Raw genomic sequence first — 22,931 nt, forward strand, 5'->3', positions numbered from 1 at the left:
AGGCAAAAGAAATTGTCCATCCAAATTATTTGTCAAAGCATTCAGAGAAATCAGGATGAGTTCACAAATGACTCAAAGCCAACATTCATTCCTAACATTTGACTGACTAATGAATGACATGTGTCTATGTCTTTTTCAAGAGACCAGAAACTTCCTCATATATTTCTGAGCATTTCCTCGTGTGATTGCTATACATAATTTTGAATTTTGTAATATGTTATGACACAGTACACTATCCGCATTATTTCTCTTTGTTCCTCTCTATGTGGAATTTATCCTTCCATCCAACTATCTATCTATCTCTCTATCTATCTCTCTATCTATCTGAGAGATAATATAGGTGAGCTATTATCTTTTATTGGGCCACTTCTATTGGTGAAAGAGGCAACATTTTGAGCTACACAGAATTTTTCTTCTGGTCACTGTGCAATGGGTAGGACATCCTCTATAAGGCAGATACGCCATATCTTGTGGACATGAATTCAGCCAGCACCTCAAGGGAGCTAAACTTGCATTGGGAGAACTTTGTTTTCCCTAGAAAAGGAATCATGGGGCTGGAACCAGCAACTGGATGTCAACTCTCAGGATTTGCTGAATGTGGTTTGCTTCTTACATGGGGCAAATTGTAAAATGGCTGTCACAGTTCAGACCAACTGCACCTGTACTCTCCCTCTATGGTCCAGCCACAGCACCAATTCTCAGGCTTCCCACTCTCCAGCCATTGCGTTTCTTAAGAAGAGACCTGCATCTCTCTCCCAGCTGGGGAGGGTATTTTGAGGATAACCTGTTCCCAGACTTCAATTTATTATTTCCAGTAAAAGATATCCTGCCTAACAGACCAGCTTCACTTCTCTGCTCGCAGATGCTAAACAGTGTAATTGCTATGTTTGTAAATTACCACACAGCTCTTTCTAAGTAAGCATGTTTTATTCATAAGGTAAAAGCACTACAGAGAAAATGTATTAAAAATAATAAAAGAATCTATACATATGCTAATAAGCTTAGCAGTGATCAGCCCCTACTGCAGCCTGGGCTCTGGCAGAAGCTCTCCTTCAGTCTCCACCCAGGATTTTTCCTGCTGTTTCAAGTATATCACATCCTCAGCTCAGAACAAGAACAACTCCTGATTCTGTGAGTGACTCATTTATCCACTTTAGCTCTTTGAAGAGACCTGGAAAATGTAATCAGTCAGACAATAGGTCTCTACTCAAAATACAGCTTCAGAATGAGGGATTCCAGAGAAGTCAGTCACATTCCCTTCCTCACTTCCCAAGAATTTCCTTGAAAATTCACTGCACATGTCTTATCCTCAAATGTCCTTTGAAGTTCCTAATGTCTCCCAGAGATTGCACTAATCAGAACTTCCTCCTAAATGAGCTCCATAAAATACTGTAAGAGTACATAAATATTTGCATTTTTATTACAATCAACTTCAAAGATATTTACCTTAATTCAATAAGGTTTAAGGTAATTCATTAGGGTTTGTGCAGGATTTTACCGGACACTTTCATATCTGTCACTGGGACTATCTTGAAATACAATATCGCAACCTTTTACTGCACTTACTGGACTCAATCCTTCTTCCAGCCTTACTCCCATGTACATGGGATTGGCTCTTTGTGTCCTTCTAATTCATTCCAGTCTCTCTTGAATGCTATACCTCAGAAACTCTGTAGTTAATCAAATCCTTTACTATGACAACCATCCAGCTAGTTCTGGGTCTACCTACCCGCTTCTTCTAAATTTAACCCCTTCTTATCCGATCTTCTTTTCACACTCTAAGCCTGGCCTCCCTCAGCTTTTCTATAACTGGTACCACCTTCACACTTCCCCTGCTTTGTTCATTCCAAACATGGTCAATCTTTGTAACTCCAAGCACTCATCTTAATTGTTTTCTTTCCACTGTATTCAAGATCTGTTCCTGTCTCTTGCTCAGTACCCAGCATTCAGAGCCCTACCAAAGTGCAGGTTTAATTATCGACTCATAGATCCCCCTTTTCACTTCCATAGGCTTTGTGAAACCTCAGATGTTCATGTAAATATTCACATAGTGCCCAGTCTTGGAAAAGGCTTACTTCAGTGAAGAGCTAGAACAAATTAAGTGTGAATATGGACCACTGCCATCACTGTGAATCTGTCTGCAGGATTGAGATGAGACACACTGTTGTTTGGGCTCAAGCCTGCGGGTGGTCTAAAAGTGAAAGTCCTGCTCTCCTCAGCTGGATATCTGCATGCAGAAAGGCTGCGGGGATCTATGCATTTAGTCTAAACACTCCAGTGCATGGAGTATCATGTCTATAGAGAAGAAGAAATGCTCAAAAACTAGAAGAGCTGAATGGAAAACACCCATTCAGTCAGGTCATTCTTTCTTTCTTTCTTTCTATAAAATCTGCAAAAGATGAGGAGGGTGGATTGGTTCAGTAGTGTTGGGATGGTTTTCCATGCATGTGCAGATGGTATGAAGAAGACACACAATTAGATTGTGGTACTTCTTGCCACAGGGATACGCTGAGACCATAAATGTAGCAAAATTCAAAAAGAAATAGGGTATGAAAAAGTATCCAGAGTTATTATGATTAATTATGATAATATTACTGAAAGGGATAGTAAATATAATGTCTATTGTAAGGTTCTTGAATCTTCCTCTGAACATCTGTTCCTGGTCACTGTCAGAAATGGGATAGAGGATTTAGATGGCAGGTCTGTCTCAGCATGGCTATTTTTATGACTCTGTGACACAGAAAATGGCATGACAAGAGAGCAGTGTTCTTCAGTAGCATCCTTGTCCCAGAGATCTCAAAAATATTTTGTGCATTAATATATTAACCTCTGCAATACAGCTGCCCATTTATTTTCCTCAAATTACAGAAGATTATTACTATCAAGCATCCGTTAAACACCAACCAACTTCTAGTCTTTCTACTTCAGATAAAATTAAAGAAAGTCCATGACCCAAAGGAATTAAATATAACAAATAAAGACCCTGAAAATACCACTTCTTCTTTTATTATTATTTATTTTATATTACCATTAGGTGAGATTAAGGCCTTGTCATGGTTGGTTCTGTACAAATGTTAGAGATGGTCAGAAAAAGTAATTTTCATCACCCAGTCAATTCCATTTTTCATCATTTGTTATAAACCAAAAACAAAGAAGGAAAAAAAATAGCTATTGTGTGGGCAGACTACCAGAGAGCATCCAACGGTGTCTCACAATCAAGGATCACTGATACACTGAAAATGTCCGTGGTTCATCCACAGATCATTTCCTTTCTGCAGTAATCTATATTTAACTGGAGCACTAGACTTTATCTGGAAGGGACTCATTGGTGAGGTTCAACTTAAAAGAGAAATCAAGGGGATTCCTTAGCACCAGTGCTGTTTGTGGTAACCATGCTGCCATTGACATGGACGCTTGTTGAGATAACCACAATTTACCATATCAGCAAAGAGCAACAACCAGTTAACAATTTGTTAGACATGAGCAATCTGAAACTACATGAACAATCACAAAAAGGAGCTACAGAGATTGCTGATGTGTGGAAAAGTTTGGTGAAGATATAAAGCTATGCGTTGGCTTGGCTAACTGTGTGTCAGCATCTGTAAAAATGGCCAGACTGGTACAATCTGATGCCATGCAAGTTAATGAAGGAACTATCCAGGATATCTCAGCATGACCCCTACAAATATCTTGGAATCAGTGAACTGATACAAAAGAAGAAATTGAAAGAAAAAGTGAGGAAACAATATAACAGATGTATGCGAACTACTCTATGGACAAAACTGAAGTCTAAGAACGTGATCTGAGCCATTAATATGTTGGGGTATTCCAGTAGTAAAGAATATTGCTGGAGTGATCGAGTGGAATAGAGAGGAGAAGGAAAAAATGGCATCCAAAGAAGACAGACAGCTGCCGGTGATGCATAGAGTATTAGATAGCAATCAAGTCATAGACAGGATGTACATCCCATGATGTGATAAAGGAAAACCTCAGCTATCTGTAAAGGAAGCAATTAATAATGAAGACTATAATATCAAAATATATGAGGAGTTAACCAGAAGAAAGATAATCCTGTCACAATAACAAGCAATGACTGAGCTGCATCCAAGCTGAAGAACGCATGAAAGAAAGGAGAAAGCAATAAGATTTGAAACGTTTATGCAGAGATCAATGCACAGACAGTGGTGGAGAGAGATCGCACCTATTGGTGATAGAAGATTGACAAACTCATGACTTGTAGAAAGGTCCCTGAAAAAAGAGGGAGAGCTTCATTATGAGCGAATAAGAAAAATCCTTACTGGGTTTAATTATGTAAGAATTAAAATTCACCCACAACTGCTCCCTGAGCCCCAGAATGTGTTCTAAAAAGGAAGGATGGTGGAGCATGCGTTGAGCAACTGCTAGGGTCTATTTGGGAAAGAATATATGAAGACACTCTGAATTTACAAAATGACTGCGCTGGAGCCTCTGTAAAAATTCTTACTTGCCACAAACAGTGCTATTACGAACACCAAGCTCTAGAGAATGAATATGGTAAAATTTATGGAATCTGGCAATGGTCACAGACTGAATGGTGCAGTCAGACAAGCCAGACATAGTTGTAGAAAAAAACAGCAAATAAGCCCATGTTAATTGATGTTGCTGTGCCAGCAGACAATCAAAAAAACAAGGAGACAGGATGGTGAAGTATGAAGAATGCTGCCTTAAAGGGGAGCAATTATAGAAAACTAGAACAAACACAATCCTAGCAGTTATTGGAGCTAGGGGTAAAACATGCTAGGACTGCAAGACATCGTGGTCAGTGACTTCCAGCAGACACTGCTCTTAGGCACTGTGAGAATGTGAAGGGAAGATCAAGGAGAATGAATGAATTTGAGCACCTGAAATACAGGAATTCTGTCGAGGGTTTAACAAGACTCCTGACTACCTAAACCTACAGAATCCGGTCAGTCAGTATTTATAGGTGACATATGAGGATACATTATAGACAGCAGCTTCCTCTTTTTGACTCTGAATATCAGGCTGTGCCCTCTTGGAAGTGAATGGCTATTTTGACATTGATTTTTAGTTGGAAATGGGAATGAAGTCAGTGTTCTGTCCAACGTCAAATTGATGTTTAAACTCTAATGTCTGCCATCTCCAGATAATTCCCTACCCGCAGCCGCATCATCCCCAAACACAAACACTACTGCTAACACGCACCAAGTGAACTAATAGCGAGCAAGGAAGCGAGCTGGGTGATTCATATAGTAGCTGGCTTGCCAGCCATGGCTCTTTTGTTGTAACTGACAGTGTGAGCAGAGTGTTGCATCCTGGTAGAAGTCAATGGGACTCTGCAGAAAAACCCACCCCTAGATAAGTGGAGCAGAATCTAGTTCTTTGAAATTGAAAATTAAAATGAATAGGAATATGAATCAACTCACCTGCCTTTTAAATGTGGATCATAAATATGGTGAGATCATTCTTACTTGGGATTTTCTCTGTATTCGTAGCCAAATCAATAAGTAGGTAGACTACCTAGTCTATCTGCATCTGGAATACAGCATCTCTAGACATTCAATAGGTCTATAGATATGATCCTTCGACCCTTTATCCAGAGCAATGAAACCACTAAGGTGTCTAGGGTTATCTGTGGGAGTGGAATAAAAAGCTTTTCCTGAACTGCCTCCAAGATTAAAAGCTGATTTCTTGAGAATGGTTTAAATTCTGTTTTGTTCCCCTTGGGACAAGATCCCTGAAGTTTACTCTCTGTAACAAGCTACCAGTAACACAGGGCTGGGTCAACACTCAAGCAATGCTCTGTTGTGCCTGAAAATAAGAGCAATGAGACTTGGATTATCAGAGGATTTAGGTACACAATCTCAGCAACAGTCAATTACAAAAAAAAAAGTGTGTATTTAGGCTGTGTCCAATACAGGGCGCCACATTTCAGGAAAGATGTGGACAAATTAGAGAAAGATCAGAGAAGAGCAACAAAAATAATTAAAGGTCTAGAAAATATGACCTGAGGGGAGATTTGAAAAAAAAAATAGGTTTATTTAATCTGGAGAAGAGAAGACTGAGAGGGGATATGTTAACAACTTTTAAGTACATAAAAGGTTGTTACAAGGATGAGGGAGAAAATTGTTCTCCTTAACATCTGAGGAAAGGACTAGATGCAATGGGCTTAAATAGCAGCAAGGGAGGTTTAGGTTGGACATTAGGAAAAACTTACTAACTGCCAGAGTGGTTAAACGGTGGAATTAATTGCCAAGGGATGTTGTGGAATCTCCCTCTTTGCAGATTTTTAAGAGCAGGTTGCACAAACAAACACCTGTGAGGGATGGTCTAGACAATACTTAGCCCTGCCTTGACTGAAGGGGACTAGACAAGATGACCTCTTGAGGTCCCTTTCATTTCATAGAATATCAGGGTTGGAAGGGACCTCAGGAGATCATCTAGTCCAACCCCTTGCTCAAAGCACGGTCAAGCCTCAGACAGAGTTTTGCCCCAGATCCCTAAATGGCCCTCCCTAAAGGATTAAGCTCAGAATCCTGGGTTTAGCAGGCCAGTGTTCAAACCACTGAGCTATCCCTCCCCCCAGGAAGTCACTGATGCAGACCAGAATTAAACCCAGCTCCTCTGTGTCCCAGTCCAGTGCCTTAACCACTGCTTTACAATCAGCAGCCCCAGTTCTATGGTTCTATGATGGCAGTAAATAACTGTTGAGACAAAGGAGGAGACAAATTGTAAATTTATTCACCAAAAAGATCAATTCAAAATTATTCATAATTTTAACACAAATTTGCTGAATTATTGCAGCCAGAAAAATAAAGATTTTGCTAAATTCACAAAAACAGCAGGAGGAAGCGGAGTCCCTCTGCTGCTCCTTTTCTTGTAACTTCAGTCCATTGGTTAGGTCACCTTCCTTGCTTGTGGGGGACCATGGTTTTCTTCCCCTTTCTACGTGGGGCTGGGGGCAGAGATTTGAAGTGAGATCTCCCCTCTCTGAGGAAAGAGCCTTAATGTCTGGGCTATAAGGTGTTCTGGAGTATTGAAGCTGTTCTACAATGTATAAATGAAAGTTATTTATACACTCAATGGACCAATGAGTTGAACCTACCAAAGGTGTCCCCTAACACTGAGCTAGAGTGCAATATTTGCCTCATGACTAGCCAAGTATTTTATATAAGTGGAATAGCTTCAATGGGAAAGTTTGAGAAAACTCCACCCCTGTGTACCTATATACTGAGGGTTAGGGCCTTCAGATGGGAAGTCAAAGTTTCAGTCCCTGCTCTACAGGAGGTAGAATTGGGAATTGAAACCAGGTCTTCCAGAACATCAGTAAGGAACACTGGGCTAATGGTTGGAAGAAGGGACACCACCTCCTCTTTCAGGTAACTTGGTCAGCCAAGTCCCATTGACTTGTGCTCTAAATCATTTAGGCACTTCTAGAAATGACCCATGCAGTTTCCATTTCATTAGGAAAAATGCTGTAGTTTGTTATAAAGGAAAAACACCCATGGTGCTCCCTCAGGAAACTTGACTTTTAGAGGGCTAGTGCTTAAACCACTGAGCTATCTCTCCATGGCAAAATTTACTGGACCATTCTAACTCCTGCCATTGAGCAAGGTCTTCTTAGTTCCCCAAACCTAAAGGTAACGGTTGCTCTGTGACAAGAGTTACAGTCTACTTAACCACACATCTGCTAACTAATGCTTCAGCTAATATCTTACAGGATACAGGCCTGTAAGTTTCTTGCATTACAGCTGAATATAACGAAAATAGCTAAATATAAGGAAGGTAAGGCACTGAATATACTAAAGGCAAGCTAGCCCTATGAACTACACCACTCCCCAGTTCCATGGAATATTTGGAAGACTATCAATTTCAGGAACTCAAAAAGGGAAGTCAGGGACAAGGGGCAAACCTGTCTCGGGGTAGCCAAGGAGTTCATAGTCAGTTCCAGGCCAGGGTCAATATCAAGTATCAGAGTCCAAGGCATGTTTCAGAGTCTGAATCAGAAGGCAAAGTCCAAAACAAGCCACAGTCAAGCCCAGAGTTCAAGAGCATAGAGCCAGAACAGTCAGAGCAACTACAGAAGATCCATGGTGTTGCCTGGAGCACCCCTTGGGAGCCAGTCGGCTGCTGCCTATCAAACCCTTGATGTGGAACTTCCCATGGTCTGTCTCCACCACAGTCATGGGATGTTGCATGCAGGCTGGTTACACTTACTGCTGTATACCATTTTGGAGTGGTTAAGTGACTAATACCGCTGCAGACCTAGGTTCTGGACCCATGGGGTCTTACTTTCAAATAAATAGAAATAAGAGTCTTGGTCTGGTTTAGGGTTCTAAAGTCACTGGAAAAATTAATAGGATTTGAGCACCTCTCTTACAATGCTTTAAAATCCCAACAATCTCTAAAAACCAGAATAAATGTTCATTGCTCATGTAGGCTGAACTAAGTGTTTTCAGTGAAAATGGCTTCTCAGGTTTTCTGAAAACACAAAACCAAACAAAAACCCCCCACACATATACAATAAGAGTCTGTGGATGTGACCTATTACTCTGCAATGGCCCCATTTGGGACCTCAGGACTACAAAACCTAGCTAGGCAGGTTGGGCCAGAGTGGGAGTAAGGGGCTTAGCTGGGGGGTGGGGGTTAGAGTGAGGGTGAAAGGTGTGGCTGCGGGGCCATTTTTCACTTGATTCTAACCAACAGGGAGGAAGTGGTTGCAAATCTGAAGGTGGAAGGCAATTTTGGGAGAAAGTGCTTGTGAAATGATAGATTTCATGACAATAAGGAAAAGAAGGAGTTCTGAAATTTCATATCTGAGTTTCTTCAGGACTCTTGGATTAATACCATCTTGTCCTCATGACTAATTACTGTTTAATTTATCAATTTCTTCCAAAACATCCTCTATCAACAGCTCAGTATGGGACAGTTCCTCTAATTTATCACCTAAGCTGAAAGGATCTCCCTCTCATCCTCTGAAGTGAAGATGAATGCAAAGAATTCATTTAGCTTCTCCACAACAGCAATATCTTTCCTGAGTGATCCTTTAGCATCTTGATCATCCAATGGCCTCATTGATTGTTTGTCTGGCTTCCTGCTTCCAATGTACTTAAAAAAATGCTGTTAGTTTTTGTGTCCTTAGCTAATTTTCAAACAGTTAGTCCTTGACTATGTGAGCAAGAACAGTGTAGGCAAACATCTGAGAGAGAGAAAACTTAGTAACACCTCAGAGCCCTGGCCCATCCCATCTAAGATCCAATCTCCAACCGTGGCCATCCCTTACGGTTCAGAGGAAGGAGAAAAAAAACCCACCATCCCAGGATACATTGGTGGGAGGAGGAAGGATTCCTTCATGAACCGTGGTGTCCGGCTGAAACCCTGAAGCATGTCCTTTAGGAACATAAGACATAAGCCAGAAGTGAGCACCAGGGTTGCTGAGCCCTGCCCCACACCATCACATCGTCATAATTTTATCCAACACTTTGTTAAAACTAATTAAGTTGTGGATCCCTACAGCTCCTATTAGAAGTTTGTTCCAGAACCTCACCCTTCTGAGGGTGAGAAACCTTTCTCTAATTTCCAGCCTGAATTTGTTCATGGCCAGTTATATCCATTTGATTTTGTGGAAACAAAAAGACAGAATTAGGAAGAGGAGCTCCAGCATAACTTTTATCCCAGTGGTTATGGTACTCACCTCAAATGTGGGAGACCCCCACTTCAAGTGTCTGATGAGGAGAAATGATTGAAATAGCGATCTATCCCCTCCCAGGTGCATGCCTTGGCCACTGCATTATGGGTTATCTCTCAATTTCTCCTGTTCAAGACCCTTTATGAGTCTAGATCCAGCACCCATTGGATCCAATGGAGCTATGCTGGTTTACACAATCTAAGGAATGGACAATTTATTCAATGGATCTGCACTGGATCTGTGGAGGATTTCGCCCAAAGTGTCATTCAATTATCTGAGCTGAGAATGTCTCAAACACTAGTTACCCACAATCTATGCTTTCTGACTTTCAAAAAATGAGAGAATCAACACTAACTGAGAAATCTGAATTTCCCCAATATATTCCTTAGAGCCGTTTTCACCTCCTTGTTTTTCAGGCTGTAGATGATGGGGTTTAACATGGGGTTCAAGATGCTGTACTGGATGGAGAACATTTCATCCAGAACCACAGAGGAGACTGAGCTGGGTTTTGTGTACTGGAAAAAAGCCGTGAAGTACAACAAACCAACCACGATCAGGTGGGAGCTGCAGGTGGAGAAGGCTTTATGCCTGCCCTCTGCAGAGCGTATCCGCAGGATGGTGGAGATGATGTAAATGAGGAGGAAGGAGCTTGACCCAAATACCACAGCAGAAGTAAGAAGCACCACTTGATTGGTGAGGGTGTCAGTGCAGGCCAGTTGTAACAGAGGAGGGAGCTCACAGTTGAAATGACTGATTTGAATGGGCCCACAGAAAGGCAACATGAGGGCAAAAATTGTGTTAAGAAGGGCATAGAAGAAGCCCATTGTCCATGCACCACTTACCAGCTGAACGCAGATTCCTTTGCTCATTGTCTGCACGTAATGTAGTGGATCACAGATGGCAGCATAGCGGTCATAAGCCATGGCTGAGAGAATGAAAATTTCAGCACCAGCTGAGAGGAAGATGAAGAACATCTGAGCAATGCAGTCATTGACTGAAATAGTTTTAAACAGCATTTTAGGCACTGAGACTGAGGAATAGCAGATATCAACAAAGGATAAATGGAAGAGAAAGAAGTACATTGGGGTGTGAAGGTGAGAATCAGCTCTTATCACCACCATGATCACTATATTACCACCCAGAGTGATTAGGTAAATAACTAAAAAAAGGAGAAAGAGGAAAATCTGCATCTGTGTGTCACCGGAAAGTGCCAGGAGGATAAATTCGATCAGTGTGGTTTGATTTTTCATTGTCAGCTATTCAGGAAATCTGTGACCTGGAAGACGAGAAAGAAAATGAAATTAACAGCTATCATACAAATAAATTAAAAGAGTATGTGGAGATCATCTGTTCCATAGGCTGAATGTAAAGAGAGTCCTTTTCCATTCTGTAAAATGTGCGTTTTAACTACACTAAATTTAGAGAGAGAGAGAAAGAGATATGGTATTTGTTTGTTTTAAATAGGCAAATTAGGCTGGATACACAAAAAGACTTGGGCAGTTAACTGCCACTTTAGATACCTAAGTCCCAGAATCAGGTCATACAGATATTCACAAATACTCTGCTCAGCTCTGACTAAGGGTTTGTCTGATGTGGGGCTCCGTCAGTCTCTCCTCTTGAAGCTGTACCTTGGTGGATATATCATCAAAGAGGTAGTGTCGGCTTACTGGATACTTGGTCTTCTGTATGTGGGGTAAGTATTCAAGCCACCAGGCTATAGAGGAATTTATTCTTTCTCTGCAATCTGGCCTTATGACTTCAATAGAGCTACAACTGTGTCACACAATCATGGGATTAGGCCGATTGGTTGCAATGAATCTATGAAAGTAGCTGGTCATCTGGCCAAATCTATAAAAATAATTACACTCTGTCAGTTGTTCTAGACTATTTCGTTGAAAACACAAATTAATATCTGTAGTATGTAATTGGATTCTTACCTATTACAATCATTAGGATTTTTCAGGAAGAAGAAGAGTCACAAAACTGGATGGGACCTTGAGAGGTCGTCTAGTCCAGTCCCCTGCACTCAAGGCAGGACTAAGTATTATCTAGACCATCCCTGACAGGTGTTTGTCCAACCTGCTCTTAAAAATCTCCAAACATGGAGATTCCGCAACCTCCATGGGCAATTTATTCCAGTGCTTAACCACCCTGACAATTAAGAAGTTTTCCATCCTTGCCTCTATTTTAGCCCATTGCTTCTTGTCCTATGATCAGAGGTTAGGAAAAACAATTTTTCTCCCTCTTCCTAATAACAACCTTTTTTTGTTGCTCTTTTTTGTTGTTCTTTTCTGGACTTTTTCCAATTTGTCTACATCTTTCCTGAAATGTGGCACCCAGAATTGGACACAATACTCCAGTTGCGGCCTAATCATCGTGGAATAGAGTGGAAGAATTACTTCTCGTGTCTCACTTACATCACTCCTGCTAATACATTCCAGAATGATGCTTTTTTTCTCCAACAGTGTTAAAAAGTTGACTCATATTTCGCTTCTGATTCACTATGCGCTCTAGATCCCATTAAGCAGTAATCCTTCCTTGGGAGTCATTTCCCATTTCGTATATGTGCAACTGATTGTTCCTTCCTAAGTTTAGTACTTTGCATTTGCCCTTATTTAATTTCATCCTGTTTACTTCAGACCATTTCTCCAGTTTGTCCAGATCATTTTGAATTATTATCCTATCCTCCAATGCACTTGCAACCGCTCCCAGCTTGGAATTATCCTCAATTATCCTCAAGCTTGATAGATGTACTCTCTTTACGTTATCCAAACCGGACCAAGAACAGATCCCTGAGGGACCTCACTAGTTATGCCCTTCCAACATGATTGTGAACCACTGATAACTACTCTCTGCGAACTGTTTCCCAGCCAGCTATGTACACATTTTATGCGAGTTCCATCTAGGTTGTATTTCTCTAGTTTGTTTATGAGAAGGTTAGGAGAGACACTATCAAGAAGAAATGAACGTGACCATCAAAAACTATATTGATATAGTGACATGATTTTGAAAAGAGCGACCTGATAGAAAATCAATGGAAGTTTTGCTCCTAAGTCACTTAATCTCCAGCTCAATGGGATTTTTGACTCAATATTCTGCATGTCTGAGTATCAGGCTGTACATACAGTAGAGAAGTTATCCTGCCCTCCTGGAAGTCAATGGCTATTTTAACATCAGTTTTTAATGGAAAAGGCAATGAAATCAATTTTCTGTCCAATGTCAAAATGATGTTTGTCCCCATACAACCCTAGAGAGAAACTGAACCTTTCCTCCATTATCAGCTCATGAGACAAATGCCTAAGCAGAGAGATGGACCTTGTACTAGAACCGGAATGTCAACACAGGCAGATTCTGTGCACAGGGAAATTCAGTTCCAAGGGCATTTTCAAGAGATTGCCCTTCCCCTGACCTCACACACACAAGCACCCCCCTGCTCTCAGCTATTTCAGTGCTGCCTTGAGAAACAGAGAGAAAGAGAGAGCTGGGTGATTCAAGTAAATCAGTTTTGCCTACAATGGTCCCACTGCTGTAACCAGGTCTGTGTGAACAGACTGCTTCAGCCAGGCAGAAGTTAACAGAACTGAAGAGACTCACCCCTAGATAAGAGGGGCAGAATCTGGTTCTTTGAAATGAAAAGGATACAAAAATTTAAAACGAATAAAAATATGAATCAACTCACCTGCTTTTAAGCACAGATCATATTTATGGTGAGATCATTCTGACCTGTGATTTTCTCTTTGCTTAGTCTATCTACCTCCTTATCGACTTGTCTATCGAGTCTGTGTGTCTCTGGAATACAGCATCCAAGGAGATCCAATATTTTTTACTTGGATCAGTGAAACCCCTCAAGGTGTGTTGGGTTATCAGTGGGAGTGAAGCAAAGAACTTTTCCTTAGCTGACTCCAAGGCTAGGAGCTGATTCTCGAGAGTTGTTTAAATACTGTCTTGCTCTTTCTGAGACAATCCCTGCAGTTCACTCTCTGTAACAAGCTTCCAGTAACATTGTGCTGTGTCAGCCCTTGAGCAATGATATATTGTACCTTAGAATGAGAGCACTGAGGCTTGGGTTATTGTATGCATCCAAGTGACAGTCAATTCAGGCTCAGATTCATAAAGCAGCTGGAAGAGTTAGATGCACAGATAGCAGCACATTTCTTCTCCTTTAGACTCCTTTGAAGGTCCTAGTCTTAATGTATAATTACCACAAGAGCGCAGTGGAGGAAAATGAATGGGGACTGGCCAGCCATCCTTAAAAAATCACCAATAGCTGGATACACAGGTTAAGGAATGAGAAAGGAGCAAATAGACTGTATAAGATGGCAGGAAAGAACAGGAGATGAGACAAAGAAGGAGATTTCCTGAATACATCTGGATAAAATTTTTCAGATATGTAGTTTAGTCACTGAAAAATGCAGTTTGGTTGACCCAATACTATTTGTGAATTAGAAAAAAAAGCCAAATTATTTCATCCAGGGCAAAACAAACAAACAAAAAAAACTAAGTAAAGTCACAAAGCAGCACAGGGCACCTTAGTGCCTCCACAGTACCTTTAAGCTAGTGGTTAGGGAACTCACCTGGGTCTTGGGAGATCCTCATGCAATTCCTTCTCTGTCTGATGTAGAGCAGAGATTTGAAGTTAAGTCTCTTGTTTCTCAGGAAAGTGCTTTAATCTCTGTGCTGTAGGCCTTGCTGGAAACCTAAGCCTAAGTAACTATATTAATAAAAGGCTGGGAACCATGGAAGGCCGGGCTTTGACAGAATAGCAATGCACCAGGTAGACCCATTCCTGATCAGAGAGGACGGTGCAAAACCACACAGTTCTCTCAAGTAACTTTGTAAATACATTCTTAAGAGATGGTACAAGAGCACACTGACCCCTCATAAGATAAGATTGGCATCACAGAATAATGGGTAAGGATGTTTTGTTCTAACTAGCAGGTACCAGGATAAAGGTGGTAACTAACAGCATCTAGAGTGTAATACATCACTTGTTTGTATCAATGGATTAAAGAGATCCTATGAGGGACATATTTGTGTGGGCCAAGGGGACAGGACTCTGGTGTCCCATCTTGTCACAGAAATACACGTGTTAGTTTCCCTGTGACCCCTTGGACAGGACACAAATGCCATGCTTTGCTGACAATAAACCTGGCCGAGGGCCTTCACCACCAAATAGAGCCTGTGGTCTTTCTTTAGGAATAAAATCATGGTCTGCTGAATTGGTAAGCTGCGTTTCGTGCTCATGCAGCTAGCACCAGAGCTCCAAGAACAGCAGCACCGAGCAGCCTTAACAACTTAGCAGCCTTAACAAATCTCCTAAGCACTAAGAACTTGGACAATGAGTTATTCTGAGGAAGGGCTTCCTAAGCGTCTTTGAAGTTGGTTTGCTTTGTAAAGTCTTGAGCACATCATAGCAGCAGAAACACATGGCTCTAACGCAGCCATGGTGGCACGTGGAATGGGTTTCCATCTTGAATGGTCCTTTGCAAGTCTTCTTCCTTTCACAAGAATCAGGATAGGATGAGTTCGGTTTCTTAAATCCCACAAAATTGCATCTTTCACTCTCATTCATGGTTGCACTTGTGCTCTACTTCCTTCTTCCTCATCTCTATAAACGTTCTGTAAAACCATACTGTCTTCTGAACATTGCACATACCCCCGCCATTGCAGTCATCTTCTTCTCAACTAATGCAAGACTGCAACCTGCTGGGATCATTTAAGTATCTTCCTGCTTGTGACAAAATCAGATCAATCGATGGGAAGGATATGTAATAACTTTTGACACTGAAAACTGTTTAATTTCCTCTCCTGAGCTGTTGTTAATAAATACGTTTCTGCTCCATATAACAGAGTTGTCATCATTACCATATTGAATACTTGTCTCTTAGTTTTCACATAGACATTGTGCCTCCCAAACAGAGGCCCTTGAAGATGCTGAAATGTCATTGGCATGACCCATCAGATATGTGACTTCTTCAGATACAGAAACTCATTCCGTCAAACAACTACCCAGATAGAAAAATCTATTCACCCATTGTATGTGGTTGCCATCTATATGCACCATCAGCAGGTCATGAGTAAGCCCATGGCAAAAGAAATGGCCCATCCAAATTTCTATATTTGTAAGTTACCACATGGCTCTTTCTAAGCAAGTATGTTTTATTAATAAGGTAAAAGCACTACCAAGAAAACATATTAAAGATAATAAAAGAATCGATACATATGCTAATAAGATTACCAGTGATCACCCCCAACTGCAGCCTGGGCTCTGGCAGAAGCTCTCATTCAGTCTCCACTCAGAATTTTTCCTGCTGTTCCTCAGCTCAGAACAAGAACAGCTCCTGACTCTGTGAGTGACTCATTTATCCACTTTAGCTCTTTGATGAGACCCTGAAAATGTAATCAGCCAGGCAATAGGTCTCTGCTCAAATTGCAGTTTCAAAATGCAGGATTCCAGAGGTTTCAGTCACCTACCCTTCCTCCCTCCCTTAGAATTTCCTTGAAAATCCGCTTTACATGCCTTGTCCCCAAATGTCCTTTGACGTTCCTAATGTCTCCCAGAGATTGCACCTAATCAGAATTTCCTCCTAAATGAGCTCCATAAAATACTGTAATAGTACATAGATATTCACATTTTTAATACAACCAACTTCAAAGATATTTACCTTAATTCAATAAGGTTTAATTTAATTCATTAAAAATTGTGCAGGATGTTACACTTTCATATTTGTCACAGTGACAATCTTGAAATATAGTATCTCAACCTTTTACTGCACTTACTGGACTCAATCCTTCCTCCAACCTTATTCCCATCTATATGGGATTGGCTCTTTGTGTCCTTCTAATCCATTCCAGTCTGTCTTGAATGCTATTCCTCGGAAACTCTGTAGCTAATCAAATCCTTTACTATGACATCCATCCATCTAGTTCTGGGTCTACCTACCCTGCTTTTCTAAATTTAACCCCTTGTTATCTGATCTTCTTTTCACGCTCTAAGCCTGGCCTCCCTCAGCTTTTCTATAACTGGTACCACCTTCACACTTCCCCTACTTTGTTCATTCCAAACATGGTCAATCCTTGTAACTTCAAGCACCCATCTTAATGTTTTTTTTCCCCAATGTATTCAAGATCTGCTCCTGTCTCTTGCTCAGTACCCAGCATTCAGAGCCCTACCAAAGTGCAAGCCTAATTATTGACTTGTAGATCTCACTCTTCACTTCCATAGGCTTCATGAAATCTCAGGTGTTCATATAAATATTCACATAGTGCCCAGTCTTGCAAAAGGCTTACTCCAGTGAACAGCTAGAACAAATTAAGTGAGAGTATGGACCACTGCCATCACTGTGAATCTGTCTGCAGGACTGGGATGATACACAGTGTTGTTTGGGCTCAAGCCTGCAGGTGGTCTAAAAGTGAGAGTCCTGCTCTCCTCAGATGGATATCTACATGCAGAAAGGTTGTGGGGATCTGTGCATTTAGTCTAAACACTCCAGTGCATGGAGTATCATGTCTGCAGAGAACAAGAAATGCACAAAACCCAGAAAGGCTGAATGGAAAAAGCCCATTCAGTCAGGTCATCTTTTCTTTCTTTCTTTCTTTCTTTCTTTCTTTCTTTCTTTCTTTCTTTCTTTCTTTCTTTCTTTCTTTCTTTCTTTCTTTCTTTCTTTCTTTCTTTCTATGGAATCTGCATAAGATGATGGGGGTGATTTGGTGCAGTAATGTTGGGATGGTTTTCCATGCATTTGCAGATGGTATGAAGAAGACACACGATTAGATTGTGGAACTCCTTGCCACAGGGATACACTGTGACCATAAATGTAGCAAAATTCAAAAAGAGAGAGGATATGAAAAAACATCCAGAGTTATTATGATTAATTATGATAACATTACTGAAAAGGATATTAAATATCATGTCTATTGTAAGGTTCTTGAATTTTCCTTGGAACATCTGTTCCTGGTCACTGTCAGAAATGGGATTGTGGATTTAGATGGCAGGTCTGTCTCAGCATGGCTATTTTTATGGCTCTGTGACACAGACAATGGCATTACAAGAGAGCAGTGTTCTTCAGTAGCATCCTTGTCCCAGAAAACTCAAAATACTTTATGTGCATTAATATATTAACCTCTGCAATACATCTGCCCATTTATTTTCCTCAAATTACAGAAGATTATTACTATCAAGTATCTGTTAAACACCAACCAACTTCTAGTCTTTGTGTTTCAGATAAAATTAAAGAAAGTCCATGACTCAAAGGAATTAAATATAACAAATAAACAACCTGGAAATACCGCTTCTTCTTTTATTATTATTTATTTTATATTACAATTAGGTGAGATTAAGGCCTTGTCATGCTTGATTCTGTACACATGTTAGAGATGGACAGAAAAAGAAATTTTCATCACCCAGCAAATTGCGTATCTCATCATTTGTTTTAACCCCAAAATAGGACAGAAAGTTGAAATGTCAATGTTTTTGTGAAAGAAAAAAATCATAAAATATTGGAATGCAGAAATATCTAAACATTTCATTTTGTCCTTTTTTATTGAAACAAGCTAGCATTTTGAAGTGTCAATTTCATTCTCAATCAATATTTTGATCTAAATTACATTGAGATGAGTAATTTTGTCATTTTAAATCGAAATGTCAACTCAATTTTTTTTTATTTCAGCTTGACATTTTGAAAGAAAATCTGATTTCATTTTCAGAGGTCAAATTGAAATGAAATTTTTGTTTAGATTTTCTGTATGAAAAAATGAAATATTTTACTTCAAAATTCAGATTATCCAGCCTACACAATGAACACTACGTGCAGTACTCATTGCTCCATCTCACAAAAAGATATATTAGAATTGGGAAAAGTACAGTGAAGGGCAACAAAAATGATCAAGGGTATGGAACAGCTTCTATATGAGGAGACACTAAAAAGACTGGGAAAGTTTGGCCTGGAAAAGAGATGAGTGAGGGGAATGTGACGGAGGCCTATAAAATCAAGAATGGTATGGAGGAAGTGAATAAGGAAGTGTTATTTACCCCTTCACATAATATACAAATAAGGGGTCCCCTGATGAAATTAATAGGCAGCAGGTTTAAACCAAACATAAGGAAGCACTTCTTCACACAACACACAGTCAACCTGTGGAACTCATTGTCACAGGATGTTGTGAAGGCCAAAATAATAAATGGGTTAAAAAAAGAATTAATTGAGTTACTTAGGGTACTTGGCTATTAGCCAAGATGTCCAAGGACTCATCCTCACTCTCTGAATGTCCCTATACGTCTGACTGCTAGATGCTGAGACTGGATAAAAGAGAATGGATCACTTGATACATTGGTCTATTCTGTTCACTCCTTCTGAAGCATCTGACACCTGCCACTGTTGAAAGACAGGATACTGGGCTAGATGGACCAGTATGGCCATTCTTATGTTCTTAATAAAGTTGAGAGCCTTCTCCAGATAATGCCTTACTCCTAACATACTCATTCCCTTAAAACAAATACACACACACATACACACTCACTCTCCAAATAAAGAAACTACAGTTAACATGCACCAAATGAACTCAATTTTCTCAGTGCTGCCTTGAGAAAGAGAGAGAGAGGGAGAGAGAAAGAGAGATGAATGATTCAAGTAGTAGCTATGCTCTCATCCATGGCACCTGTGCTGCGACTCACTCTGTGTGAGCATAGAATGGAGTTGTAGCTATTTTGGTCTCAGGATATTCAAGAGACAAGGTGGGTGAGGTAATCTCTTTCATTGGACCAACTTCTGTTTTTGATCCTAACAGAACTCTTCTTTCTCATCAACAGAAGCTGGTCCAATTAAAGAGATTACCTCACCCACCATCCAGGCAGAAGTCAATGTGAACTTACTGAGAGACCCACCCCTTGATAAGGGGGGGCAGAATCTGGTCATTTGTAATGGAAAGGATAAAATAAGATTAAAAAGAAAGAACAATAAGAATCAACTCAGCTGACTTTTAAATGTGGATAATAAATACGATGAGATCATTCTGACCTGTGGTTTTCTCTGTTTACTTTGTCTATTTAGACAGACAAATCAACAAATAAGTAGATAGTCTCTCTATCTGTCTCTGCAATACACCATATCAGGATATCAACTCTTCTTTATTACAAACACTTAAATCTGACAAGGTAGGTAGGGTTGTCCCTGGGAGTGGAGCAAAGAGCCTTTCGTCATCTGACTCCAAGACTAAGAATTGATTTTTAAGAGCTGTTTAAATGCTGTCTTATTCCCCAGGGATGAAATCCCTGCAGTTCACTCTCTGTAACAGGCAACCTGTAACATTGAGTTGGGTCAATCCTTAAGCAGCAATATTCCATGCATAAGAATGAGAGCATTGAGGCTTGGATTATCAAAGGAGCCTAATGGATTTAGGTGTCCAATCTCAGTGACAGGCTGTCAGGGTTTCCTCCTCACTCTGAATGTTAGGGTACAGATGTGGGGTCCCGCATGAAGACCCTCTAAGCTTATTTCTACCATCTTAGGTTAAAAACTTCCCAAGGCACAAATTCTTTTATACCTTGGATTAAGTAATGCTGCCACCACCAAGTGATTTAAACAAACATTTAGGGAGGGCCACTTGGAGCCCTACCTTCCCCGAATATCTCCCCAAGTCCCTGCACCCCTTTTTCTGGGCAGGCTTGAGAATAATCTCCCAAGCCCTACACCTCCTTTCCTGGGGAGGCTTGAGAATATATTCTCACCAGTTGGGGCAGGTGAACACAGATCCAAACACTTGGATCTTAGAACAATGAAAAATCAATCAGGTTCTTAAAAGAAGAATTTTAATTAAAGAAAATGTAAAGGAATTTCCTCTATAACATTGGGATGGTAAGTACATTACAGAATAACAAAAGACTCAAGATCATAGAGGATCTCCCCTCTAGGGAAAACCTCAACGTTACAAAACCAGGGATAAACTTCCCTCCTTGTACAAAGGAAATCACAAGCCAAAATAAAAGTAATCTAATGCATTCCTTTGTTGGTACTTACTGATACTAATGGAGTTGGATTGCTTGCTTTCTTGATCTGTCTCCGGCAAGCACACACAATAGACAGACAAAGCCCCTTCCCCTCCAGATTTGAAAGTATTTTGTCCCCTTATTGGCCCTTTTGGTCAGGTGTCAGGTTACCTGAGCTTCTTAACCCTTTACAGGTAAAAATTGAGTTAACCCCTTACAGGGTAAAGAGAGATTTTATGCTACCCTTAGCTGTACATTTATGACACAGACTCAAGATTTTCAAAGTGTCCTAGGAGCTAGACACCCAAACAACAACCATTTCATCTCCCATACGCTCCTTTGAAGATGCTAGCCATAATGAGAATGGAGTAAATAGATTGCATGAGGTGGCAGGAATAAATAAGCGATGAGAGAAAGGAGGAGTTACAGTGTGTAGAGCTGGACAAAATTTTTCAGAACATTTTTTTTGTGGACAAACTAAGAGTATTGGTTGACCTCATATTAGTTGCAAATTTGACACCTATTCACCAAATATTTTCATGGAAGGGGAAAAACAAAGTCTAAATGGACAGCCCAGCATATGGACCCCAGCACTCACCCTAATACCTTGTGTCTATTGGTTGGGGTATTCGGATGTGAGTGAAACTCATTCACTATCTACTTCTGCTTGCTGTGGAGCAGAGATTTGAAGCTAGGTCTCCCATCTCTAAGGAAAGTGCTTTCTCTTTGGGCTATAATGCAATTTAGGGCAGGGCTTTCTCAGGCTCTCCAGATGAAGCTGTTCACATTGTATAAATCAGCAGCAGGAGATAAACATCATGATAATGCAGCCATGGTGGCAATGTAGAATGGATTACCATCCTGAGGCGTTCCGTGCGGGACTGCTTGCTTCTAAAAGAGTCAGTATGGGAGGATTAGTTTTCCTAAATGCCTCAGAATTGCATCTTCCAATCTTATTCATGGTCACCCTTATAACCTCAGCTTTCTAAACCTTCAGAAAAGTGTACCTTCTTCAGCACATTGGACATGGCCCCACCATTGCAGTCATCATCTCAACTGATGCAAAACTGCAACTAGCTGGGATCATCTAAGCATGTCCTCATTTGTGACAAAATCAAACCAGCAGATGTTAAGAATCCTCTGTAATTTTGACACTGAAAACTGTCTAGTGTCATCTCCTCAGCTATCTAATGGATATGTTTCTGCTCCATATAACAGAGTTGCCATTGCTACCACGTTGAACACTCGTCTCTTAGTTGTCACATAGACATTGTGCTGCCCAAACAGAGGCATCTGAAAATGCTTAAATGCCACTGACGCAAGACTGATCATACATGTGACCTTTTCAGACATAGTCCCTTCTGATGTCAATCAGCTACTCAGATAGATAAAACTATTAACTTATTCAGTGTCATTGCCATCTACATGCACATCACCAGGTCATTCATTTCCGTTTTATCAGCGGCATGGATGGTTTTCATTTTATCATCGTAGATAAAGCACTTTTTCTCAGCACATGGTCAGTAGTCTCTCCAAGTAAGGCAATATCATCCTCATATTTAAGATCCACTCAAGATGAATCTTTAAATAGTACACCTCTATCTGGGCCACAATCAATCTTGTCATCTGATAGTCTATTATAACATTGAATACCGAGGTTTGGAGAAACATACTTGATGCACCCCTGCTTCTACAGAAAACCAGTCAGTAATACAACCATTGACCCTCGCACAAGTCAGTGTACCATAGTACTCAGGTGTGCCAGCAGCCTTTTTGGCTCCCTCGGAGGTGGAAGGTCCCACTCCCAAAAAGAAGCCCCCAACAGAGGCAGCAGAAGGTCCCACCCCAGAAATACCGCCGACAACCGCGGCGGCCAAACATCTGGCCGCTGCTGTTGCTGCACCCCAAATGTCAGTGCCCTTGATGACCACCTAGGTCTCCTAATGGGTTGCACTGGCCCTGATAGTAGTGTTCCTCTATGTGGCACACTAAGACCTCATACATCCCGCAATGGTGAAGCTGTATCCACAGCACTGATTGATGCAGTGAGTCAAAACCGGCAATAAAGTCTATGAACATGAAGGTAAAGTCCTTTGGTCACTCTAGGAATTTTTCAGTAGCATTCTATCAAGTGTGACACCTGGGTTTTCTCTTTAGTAATTGTAAAGATTGTTTCAGGGTCTGTAACTACTACGGTGCTTTTTGTACTACTTAATGGCATGTGTATTTCACCCAACAGGTTTATCTAGGAACTAGAACCTA

The 22,931-nt window shown here is 40.6% G+C and overlaps 1 protein-coding gene across 1 annotated transcript; it reads right to left on the minus strand.

Moving 5' to 3' along the window:
• Window positions 1-10,035: 10,035 nt before the first annotated feature.
• On the minus strand, window positions 10,036-10,806 carry LOC115641132 (olfactory receptor 1009-like). The gene has a single exon (XM_030544229.1). It carries the CDS (start codon window positions 10,804-10,806, stop codon window positions 10,036-10,038), a length of 771 nt encoding a protein of 256 aa, XP_030400089.1.
• Between the last annotated feature and the right edge of the window lie 12,125 nt (window positions 10,807-22,931).

The sequence above is a fragment of the Gopherus evgoodei genome, unplaced genomic scaffold, assembly GCF_007399415.2.
Source record: "Gopherus evgoodei ecotype Sinaloan lineage unplaced genomic scaffold, rGopEvg1_v1.p scaffold_33_arrow_ctg1, whole genome shotgun sequence".
Taxonomy (NCBI): Eukaryota; Metazoa; Chordata; order Testudines; family Testudinidae; genus Gopherus; species Gopherus evgoodei.